Here is a 12102-nt window from a genome sequence, read left to right on the forward strand (position 1 = left end):
AAGTAGAAACTGACTTCAAAACGACTTATAGATGAAGGGATAATGAAGGGAAATCACATAGTTTTGAGATGGTATTGGTTCTACATATCTATTTATTTTTTATTCGGTAGACTTGGGTGGGGGTATGAATATAAGATCTATACACTCTATACCCACTTCAAGTGTCTGTGCACTACACTACTTCTAGTTTCTGCAAAGCTTTATAAGACACATTAAAGATTGCATTGAAGATAATAGCAGTGATGTCACTAAGGAACCATGATGTCCTTCTGCAGGGAGTGGGGCACTGGACTGTGCCACATATGCCTGGACATGAGGGTGCTCTACCTGGACATGGAGGTGTTCTATCAGGACATGGAAGTAGGACTGTCACGGTTCAAAAAATTTTCGGGTCGGATCGGTTCTAAATTTTTTACTTCGGGTTCGGGTATTTCGGTTCGCGTCTATATAACTATTTTAAAAATATAATATACAGTTAAAATCTAAAACCTTTATTGTATTTTGTCACAATAACTACTCGGGGACGTGGACTGAGGTTTAGACCCGACATCCATGGTACTAGAAACAGCATTGTCACTTCTACTCGTTTCCATCCGTGCTTTCAATGTTTTGTCATTGACGATGTTGATCCTGTGGCGTATTTTCAATGCGTCTGACATATCTTACATATACTGTCATTATTTACAGTCTTGTCAACAATACCATCATTTAACGATTGATCAAAATACCGCCACCTTTAAGGATTTTAACGACATTTTGTTTCAAACGGATTTCTAATAATGATTCTATTTTAAAAACCAAACCCGGACCGAAATACGCAAAAATGGAACCGAACAATACGACCCGCGGTTTTCGGTTATTTCGGGTACCCGTTGCAGCCCTACATGGAGATGTTCTATAAGGACATGGAGGTGTTCTATCATGACATGGAGGTGTTCTATCATGACATGGAGGTGTTCTATCAGGACATGGAGGTGTTCTATCAGGACATGGAGGTGTTCTATCTGGATATTAAGGTGTTCTATCAGGACATGGAGGTGTTCTATCAGGACATGGAGGTGTTCTATCTGGACATGGAGGTGTTCTATCAGGATATGGAGGTGTTCTATCTGGATATGGAGGTGTTCTATCTGGATATGGAGGTGTTCTATAAGGACATGGAGGTGTTCTATCTGGACATGGAGGTGTTCTATCTGGACATGGAGGTGATGAGAAAAATACGAGTATATTCTGATGCTATGTGTGCAACTGGCCATGCGGATGACATCAATAACTAAAGTTTAGCCCCTGATGGCAAGAGGCTGATTACTGTGTTGCAAGAGAACGTAGATTCTACCATCATCGTGGAGTCCAGTTTATGTTAACGACGACTCAGGGGTCTTTCTGCACGGTTTTATAACTGCATTTTTTGTTACCTTTGTGCATCGAAGAAAGAATTTTTCATCTCCCACAAAATATTTAAAGAGGATCACTTCAAAACGTAATAAACAAGAAATGCAATACTCCTCTGCAATAAGACACTGAACTATGATAATATATTAAATAATACTGACATCAAAGTAAACGTCTGCTGGTGTAAATCACGTTTGGTTTCTTTCAGTTGTGTTAATTTGGACAGAATACCATACATTGTATGAATACCGTTACTACATTCCAATCCAGTCAGGCATGAAATAATCCGAGTAATCTGCACTAAATGAGACTCTCAATTTCCCATTCACCTTTGCAGGCCATTTATAATAAATTACTTTTCCATTGTTTAACCAACCAGCCCACCATCCAAAAGTACTAACTGTTTGAATAATGTGGTCAGAAGAGGCTAAAAGAGCTAAATCAACTTCACATGCGTTTCCAACGCTGTACTCAACTCTCACATTCTTTGGCATATGTTTTTGAGACCAAGTTAAATCCAAGGAACATACTATAAAAATAGTGTTTGTGTAATTTTCGAAATAAGCCACTGCACGAGAAATATATTCAGGGGTAGCTACGTCATAACCTAGATGATTCGTCAACATGTCCCCTCTCCGAATATGAATTCCAACAAGCGTGACGTCAGATCGTGACTAAAAATTGAATTTTTTTAACGTCATATCCTGTATCTTAGTTACTTTGTCACGTATGTATTTTCTAAACGTCATTTGTTTTCGCAGTTTTTGATAAGAAGCATTGAAATATTTCCATGATTGTAGACCCCATCCGATCCACATGTTGGAGTTCACAGTGAAATTCTCCAGTTTGGGATCATATCGACTGCACCATCTCTCGTATAGCGTAGGTAAGTTCTCACATTCCTTCCAGTCAGGCGAAAGCAGAAGATGGCTGTCATTTTTCAGTTCAAACATGGAATCTACAATACCATTCCGCTGAATAAATGAGATCATATTCTTCTTGGCAGCTATGCCATATCCAGAGGCAAACTCAAACAAGTGGTTCCCTAGCCTACCCATAATACCTACACACAGTAAGAATTTAGGGTATTTCTCACGAGAAGAAGTCACAGATAAAGTGTTCAATTCAATATTTTTAGTCGTAGAATTCTTCAGTGATGTACTTGACACTGTTTGTAAATTCGCTTTGATACTAGCCTCTGTAAGATTTTTAACTTTTGTATTTGCTGCCTGGTGGGTGGAAACTGTCGACATTATCTCCCTGGACGTCATATTAGTTAAATTCATATAATGTGAGATAGAATCGATCTTTGCAAAACGATCCCATACCTTCTGCCCTTTGTACATCCGGATAATTAGGAGATGTTGGAGCACGCCCGCAATGACCAGTAGGTAGACAAAACACAGCAAACCTGTTGCGATTAAATTTATGAATAAAGATTACAACATTATAAAAACAGAGATTTCAGCGTTATAAAAAGAAATTACAACCGTACATTATAAAAGCAGATCGCAGCTTTACAAACAAGAGGCCCATGGGCCACCTGAATTACCTTGGCCCTGTCATTGTTCAGCTCTTGTGATTTAAAAAAAAATCAATCTTTATTTCCATGAATGGTATGGGAGATAATGACTAGGTCAGGTTTTTAAGAAAGTAGGTCAAGGTTACAAGATCAAATATAATTGTATCACAAGGTCGTCTTGTCAAAAAGAATCTATATTGGAGTCAGCATTTCGCAAATTCTATGGTCGTTATAACGATCTAGTTCGTCAATACAACCTATGCTGTCTGACGTGTTTCATACCGATTGTTAGGCCGTTCTTGGCACACTGATTTTGACTACGGATAACTCCGTTTACCTGATCGGGATGTAGGGCTCACGGCGGGTGTGACCGGTCGACAGGGGATGCTTGCTCTTCCTAGGCACCTGATCCTACTTCTGGTATGTCCAGGGGTCCAGGTTTGTCCAACTATCTATTTTGTATTGATTTTAGGAGTTATGAGATTGATCACTGCTCGTTATCTTCGCCTTTCATACATTATGATATGAAAGCCCTGTAATTTTTAAGGTCACAAGGTCAAAAGTTATAGTATAAAATCAAAAATATTGTCATATATACAAAATATGAAAGATATATCTTGAGTACTTTAGAAGACATTGAATAGATCACATTTTTTAAAGTGGGTCCAACTCCCAGGTGAAGGTCAAACTTCCCAAAATAAGGTCTTGCCGTAAAGAATCTATATACCAAAAAGCCCCACCTTAAATAACTTTGGATATATTCAATAGACTACGTTTAAAATCCGCGTTCAATGTCAAATGTCATCATATAAGATTAACTGTCTTGCCTTAAGAAATATACATACAAAATATGAAAGATCTACCTTCAGGATGTATTGAATGGATAAGCTTTTATTAAATTTAAGTCAAACATCCAGGTCAAGGTCACAAGATCACACACCATTAAACCACATGAAAGGTATTTCCATTAAGAATGTATAAACATTGTATATAAATTATGAAACAAGCCCTAGGCCAGCTTAAATAGTTGCAGAGATCGGTTTAAATATTTTTGCTATATATCGGCATATAAATGTGGACAGGGACTATGAATTGCACAAACTTGGATTTACACTATGTCATGAAGATTTTATGTAAATTCCACTTTTTTGGCTCTGTGGTTTTTGAAAAGAAGATTTTTAAAGAGTTTCCCTGTATACTCGTGTGTAAAATTTTGATCTCCTATTGTGGCCTAATCCTACCCTTGGGGACCATGATATTTACGAACCTGAATTTCCAGTATGAAAGGTAAAGGTAACGAACATTGATCAATCTCATAACTCCTATAGGCAATACAAAATACACGGACCCCTGGATATACCAGAGGTGGGGTCATTTGCCTAGGTACCTAAGAGGATCAAGCATCCCCTGTCGACAGTCGCCATAGACCCTACGATCAGGAAGTTGTCACGTAAATTTGAACTTTTTTGATCCAGTGGTTCTTGAGAAACTTTTATAAAGATTTATCCTATCTGTAAATCTGGTATTCATCAGACGCATTGTAACTCGTATTCATCTGACCCACTGACTAGGATATTAAATGTGTCTAAAACTGAAGCATAGTTTTGAAGAATTTCGTCTTTTGAAAGGGCAGTTGGCGTTTGCGACTTTAGTACGATTACCAAAAGTGGAATTAATGCCAAGTTCGTTTAATATACAGCTGTAATAATGAGCCTTACAAAGACAATGTTGTTACAAGCTTTGGTAGCTGGAACCAAAAATATTCCTCATGTAACCTATCTAATTCTTGTATCCCTTCTGGTTTACTAAACACAGAATGATGGATGGTATGCACTTTTGTTTTGATGTGTCTAATGCGGGATTTTGATACTCCTCTTATATTTTAAATCCATTCTGACCATTCATCAAGTTTTTCTTTTTCATATTTAGCCGAATTCATAATAGAGATGAAATTCTGTCACCAATTGAAAGGCCGAGGTTCTCTATGATCAACTCCATATGGTGACTAACAATCTTACAAATTTAGAATAAAATCCGTTAAGCGGTTTTGTCGGAGAACTTTGCGTCCACAGAGTATTTCTGGACTGTAGTGTAGCATGTATACATTCAATAAAGTCCCATAACTTTCGTAAAATGGACATGGGGGCGCAATATGATCAACTACATATGGTGACTAACAATCCTACATAATTTGAACAAAATCGGTTGAGCGGTTTCGGAGGAAGTGTGTCCACAAAGTCAAGTGGGACGGACAGACAGATGCATTGCGGCGGGAGACAAAAATATCAAATAAGAACTTTGTAGTCTAATACCGAGCGAAGTTCGGACGGGCCGAAGGCCCGTCCGCGAAGCAAGGCTCTAAAGGTAACACGTATGTAAAAGAAAAAAGTCAAAATCAGCAAAAGAAAAAGAGATAATCTCTATATACGTTCACTGAAATTTTCGTGATCCATATGGGCGCCGCCATTTATTTTTTCATTACCTGCTTCAACAGTTATTCGTGTTTTATTTTGAATGCCAATAATAGAAGACTCTAACGTGCAATTCGTAATTTAAACACTCAGTTTGTTCAAAGTGAATAATATAATTATCGTTGTAACAAGTTTTAGCAAATAAATACATATAAAACCGTAATACGACTAAATAGATGAACGAGTTCATGAGTTTCTTTGAATAAGAATAGACGATAAAATTACGGTTACTTTTTTACCATTTTGAATCTATTGATTAACTTTGTTTAGTTTTAACGGCCTTTTTCATTGCATACGGAATGTATTATTGTTGTTTATAATTGTTTACTTTGAAAAAGAGAAAAAAGTCGAGGCTAAATGTGACGTCACAATGCACAATTTACGTCGCCTTGCGTTTTATTTCCCACGTTCAATGAATAGGCGGATCATGTAAAACTGTTGTCCCCATATAAACTCCTTTAAGGTAGTGATTGCATGGCATCACGTGGTTAAATTCATGTATTATCTAAAAAGAGACTATTTTCGTTTCCGATTCCGGAATACGTCAAACGCTAAGCATCAGTAATAATGAGAGACAATGGAAACAAAGACTTGTCAGATATAACCAGACACAGGATAAAGTGAAAATATGTTTAGAAATATACAAGTAAAATAAAATACAAATGAAAAATCCCTTGTGTTTTGATTATTGAATTAGGCCTGTCTTATAAATAATAGTCATAGTTTACGTCTCCATGATTCATATAGCCCCCCCCCCCCCCTCCCCCCGGTTAATTTTCAGTCTTACAAAACGTAAATTTAATTCACAAACCACTAAGCCTATTAAATTATGATATATAATGCTATAAATTTCATAACATGAATATGGTGTTTGTGCACATAAATCTAAAATGCTGGGTGTAATATCCAAGGGAAACTGTTAGGCCAAGGAATCACGTACGGGTTATGTAAACACGTCATTTTGAGCAAAAAATATCGATAATATTAATCATATACATAGATTTAAAACACTTTATTTTGCTACAAATAATCCCATCCTCCACTTTGAGATCGTCAGCTAAGAGGCTCCGAGTCGGGGAATCGAGGAAATCTACTATGTAAATTAACGTGGATGTTAAAAGAAATCAAAAAGTGTGAATTTCGAAAACAGCACTTGCTGTTAATATGATTTTCTCAATTAGTTCAGTTATTTCTTATAATTTAAAAAATAATGAAAGTTTTGTTGTTTTTCATAATCGCCTGGTTTGAAAAAGAGAGAGAAAAAACACGTCGTAGGTAATACGACGTCACAATGCACAGCTTACACCGGCTGTGTTATATTTCCCGCGTTTTTAACATACGCTTACAAAGCATGAATATACAAGTAATTTCAAATAAAAAGTAATAAAAACATCTCCAAAGCAACAGTACTATCATTCTATGTAGAATAAATTCAATAATAAACATCAAAACATTTTCATAGTTTTAATATGAGTTGAAATAAATGCATGTAAGATGCATATCTATTGTAATTATCACCTGCAGCATTTATGTAAGGAGTGGGAGGGGGTAACTATAGCGATCATAGTGCCATAGTAAACCTGAAAACCAATATTGATACTTTCAGGAAAAATTCCTCCTAACATATGTTAAAACATATTTAAAAATTAAAAAAATTAATTGGTCATTTATTCCTCAGGGGCTGAAATTATGTCTGCTTTGGTGAATAATTGCCTTCTAAAAATTGCGAAATTGCTCATAAGCAGCCCTGCTTCTACTTCATATGAAAATAAATGGACATATTAATTAATACAAATTATATATCATTTAAGGCTTTAACTTCAATTTGATATAAAATGTGTATCCCTTACCCCTTATGTATCATTTTTAAACATCACCTCAAATACATGTACCATTTATTACGGAAAGTCAACAAGAGGGGTTACCATGACAACCGTAGCGTCACAATTTCCGTGATAACCATATATGATACTTTCATAATGAATTGCAGATACTGTCAACTACAAAATATGTAAAAATAAAAAAAATTCATAGATTCATTAATTTTCAATGACCCATGCAATCACTACCTTAATATTGAGATGTTACTAGGTGTTTAGCGCAAAGAAATTTCATTCAAAATATATATTTTTAAATGAATCATAATCTACCGTACTTAACGGAATTATGATTACCACTCGGGACACAGAGTTACGTACATGCTTAGCTCGGTCCAACGGTTACACCGTATACATATTAATATGCATTATGAAATGACTTACCATTAATATATTTTCTGTGCATGATTGTCAATTTCAAGGTTCGCTTTGAAATAAAATAGGTGCGCATGTATATTGATTCCAAACACCATCTGTAGATTGAGGAGAGACAAACATTGATGTTAGGTATTCACCACACGTGTTGAGGAGTGTAGCCATACATGGATTGCTGAAAGAGTTAACACAGAATGATTATTTTGTGAAGTAAAAAAGAAATAATGCTGTAGTTTAAGATTGATCTCGTTGTTTGCAAAACAAAGTGAAACTAATGATCATAGCAAAAAGTGTCTGCTCTATGTCATATTTCGTTTTGACAATATCTGATACTTTAATTCGTTTTGATATTATCTGATACTTTAATTCGTTTTGATATTATCTGATACTTTAATTCGTTTTGATAATATCTGATACTTTAATTCGTTTTGACATTATCTGATACTTTAATTCGTTTTGATATTATCTGATACTTTAATTCGTTTTGACATTATCTGATACTTTAATTCATTTTGACAATATCTGATACTCTAATTCGTTTTGACAATATCTGATACTTTAATTCGTTTTGACATTATGTGATACTTTAATTCGTTTTGACATCATGCGATACTTTAATTCGTTTTGACAATATCTGATACTTTAATTCGTTTTGACATTATGTGATACTTTAATTCGTTTTGACAATATCTGATACTTTGATTCGTTTTGACATTATGTGATACTTTAATTCGTTTTGACATTATGTGATACTTTAATTCGTTTTGACATTATGTGATACTTTAATTCGTTTTGACATTATGTGATACTTAATTCGTTTTGACATTATGTGATACTTTAATTCGTTTTGACATTATACGATACTTTAATTCGTTTTGACATTATGCGATACTTTAATTCGTTTTGACATTATGCGATACTTTAATTCGTTTTGACATTATGATATACTTTAATTCGTTTTGACATCATGCGATACTTTGATTCGTTTTGACAATATCTGATACTTTAATTCGTTTTGACATTATGTGATACTTTAATTAATTGAGCCTGGTTCCCGGGGCCTTCCAATATTTAAAGAACGAAGGGTTTTCGTTCTTTGAACATCAGACGGCCTAGGGAACCAAGCTATTTGACATTATGTGATACTTTAATTCGATTTGATATTTTAAAACGGTATAAAAGAGAGCAAACACCTAAAAAAAAAAAAAAAAAAAAAAAAAAAAAAAAAAAAACTATGTGTAATTGTTGTATACATCACGTACAAGTATAAACTAAACCCATGATATAAATTATTGTTATGTGCTCTATATGTAACCACTTGAAAATAAATTTTGCTTTCCCCACAATACATACAGGCCTAGTTAAATTCATCATTTTGTTGATATAGTACATGTACATCTAATGATTAGATTATTAATAAAAAGGAAAGAAACGAATTCTGCGATTAATTCTGAAAAGAATGATTTGCATCAGATCAATTTATATTATCGTACGCTTCTTATCTCATATGCAATATGTTGCAAATGGTTTACCAGCACGTAAAATCATTAGGAATCGTAAGCTGTATTTCACCGACGCCTGAACACAATCTGTTATCGGAAGAAATCATATGATGCATCTACCTGTAGTCCTGATGGGAGTAATATAGTAATAGAAAGTAAAGGCGATAATATTAAGTATATCACATACTTATTAAAACGTTCCTTGGGGATCCGGGTTAGAATAGGTTCTCAGTACCCTTTGCTTGTCGAACATGTAAGGGGCGACTAAAGGAGGCGGTCCTTCGGATGAGACCGCAAAAACCTAGGCCCCAGGTGTGGGACAAAGTACCTCCCTGTTCAAAGGTCATAGTTCCGAGCATAGACCTAAATTTTGCAGTCCTTCACCGGCAATGGTGACGTGACGTTTTATTTTTTAGCTATATTCAATCAATCAATCCTTCGAAAACTATACACTCAAGTCTTTGTATTTTTCAACATTTTTTTTTATTAAAATATTGATAATAATGTAACATTTTTCTAAGACTGCGTTTTGGGACGTTTATAGGGTTTCTATATTCATATAATTTCCACTGTTATTGTTAGCTTTGTAAGTCTGTGCTATATATACGTAGGTGGCAGTGCAATATCCATTGCACACTCCAATCGAAACGTTATTTCTGAAGGTAAAAAATAAGTTCATGGTGTTCTTGAAACCTGTACATCATGGTCAGTTGACAATAAGTTACATGCATGTCATCATTTACGTGAATCACTCCTGTCCAGTATTAGAGTGCGAGATCTGTACCAGTGTTTATTGTTGTCTAGTAGATGAAATCGTGGTCTATAAATCGGTGTCTTTATTTGTAAGAAATATTCAATTGCTATGTACAAATTAATGGATAGATTGCTGAGGTTAAATGATTTGGTTATTATTAATACACATCTACTTTAGGGTGATAATGAATTAAATAATGGTACCGGTAGTTTTTCTTATGGTTGAATGCATATTCATGAAATTAAAAGATTTAGCTGATGGTCATATCATATTGCGTTGTTTATCTATAGTATACTTCTGACAATTGTGTGTTATCAAGTTATAAGGAGAAGAACTCATAAGTTGTACGAACTAGCTTCTGATTCTTTTGTATATATCATGTAGAATGAAATATGTTCAAATCAAATCAATCGGTGTCCATTGTTGTCCGCTATAAAGAAGCGTGCTCTATAATTCATCGTTGTAAGGATGGGCCCAGATTCCTGTTATCACTATTCAAACAAATTAGATAAATATAACATGCATATGCACCATATGTGTGTGTGGTTTCTTCAGTTCTGAAGCATGTTAATTGGTCATGATGTAACAATTAAAGCTAGTATGAGGTCGGGGAGCTTGAACTATGGGGGATTTTAAAGTATCACTATTCTTCCTTCACAAAACTATTTCAAATACTGATTTTGTCCCCATTCGAACAAATCCACAACTTCTAATACATGTATTTCAAATGCTCTAGGCTTATCCCTAACCTTTGTAGGAGAAAACAAAGAACATCAATTTCTCTTTCTGATGAAAGGTAAAGATAACGAACAATGAGCAATCTCATAAATCCTCATAAAGCAATACAAAATAGATAGTTGGACAAACATGGTCCCCTGATATGATCCGATTTTGCAACTTCATTTTATATCAAGATGTACCTTATTTCAGCAGCGTTATCATATGAAAACTGCCAAGAAATCTAAATAGAATTAGATGCCAAAAATAACAATGTGCCAAAAGTATAAGAGAGAATTCAGTCTATCTTATATCTTATTGAATTTGCTAGTGTTCTTTGTGTGTTTACAAATTTTTCGACTTCAGATTTTAATTCTATCAAAACATTTTCCAGAATCAAAACATGAAGGTTTGCGAAGATTTGATTTGATATTGTTTAACGTCCCACTCGAGAATATTTCACTCATTTCGAGACGTCACCACCACCTGCCAGTGAAGGGCTGCAAAATGTAGGCCTATGCTCGGCGCTTACGGCCTTTGAGCAGGGATGGGTTTTATCGTGCCATACCTGCTGTGAAACGGGACCTCGTTTTTTGCGGTCTCATCCGAAGGACCGCCCCATATAGTTACCTCTTACGACAAACTAGTGGTACTGAGGACCTATTCTAACCCGGACCCCCCCCCCCCCCCCCCCCGGGGGGGATTGAGAAGAGAAGTAAATGTAGGCTATGCCTGTCTACTTCTCTAAAGTGAATAGAGTCTTTATGTGAAATGCGCATCTGGTGCATCAAAATTGGTACCGTATAAGTTTTACATGATGGAGAGAGGAACGAAGCGTAATCAACCGTTTCCGACGATGTAATTTACTTGATGTGCACATTAATTCAATTGATGAGAGCAAGAATTGCGCGTATCAATGAGGGGAAATTTTTGCTTGCGAAATTTAGTTTAGAGATCGGTATAAATCGATAATCTCTTTGATTAGACATCTTTAATTATTTACAACGCTCTTTTATAAGGAATTAATGCGCGCATCAATTCTTTTAAAAAGAGCAACAATTCGATTAAAGAGATCATTAAGTCGTGAATATGTTAAATTGACGATATCTCTAATTTTATATTGCTCTCTACAAAAGAATTATTGCGCATTGCGCACATCAATTGAATTAATGATACGTGTATCAATAGATCAACTGAAGAGAGCGATTTAATTATTGCGCGCATTAATTGAATTGATGCTCGCTACAATTCAATTGAAGAGAGCAGTGATTCAATTATTGTGCGCATAAACCGAATTATTACTCTCTTCAATTGAATTGTAGCGCCCATCAATTTCAATTTTTGCCTATGAACATCAATTCAGTAGAATAATTAATGTCATCAATTTACAATAATTCAATTATTCAGAATTGATTGATTGATTGTGTATTGTTTAGCGTCCCATTCGAGAATTTTTCATTCGGCATATGGAGATGTCACCATTGTCGGTGAA

The 12102-nt window shown here is 35.1% G+C and overlaps 1 protein-coding gene across 1 annotated transcript; it reads right to left on the minus strand.

The window, feature by feature from the left end:
* Positions 1 to 1604: 1604 nt before the first annotated feature.
* Positions 1605 to 7687, minus strand: LOC125678517 (uncharacterized). The gene is made up of 2 exons (XM_056157390.1): positions 7647 to 7687; positions 1605 to 2803 (listed from the first exon to the last, which is right to left on the minus strand). The coding sequence occupies exons 1-2, from the start codon at positions 7666 to 7668 to the stop codon at positions 2067 to 2069; spliced, it is 759 nt and encodes a 252-aa protein (XP_056013365.1). The 5' UTR covers positions 7669 to 7687; the 3' UTR covers positions 1605 to 2066.
* Between the last annotated feature and the right edge of the window lie 4415 nt (positions 7688 to 12102).

Source organism: Ostrea edulis, chromosome 2, assembly GCF_947568905.1.
Source record: "Ostrea edulis chromosome 2, xbOstEdul1.1, whole genome shotgun sequence".
NCBI lineage: Eukaryota > Metazoa > Mollusca > Bivalvia > Ostreida > Ostreidae > Ostrea > Ostrea edulis.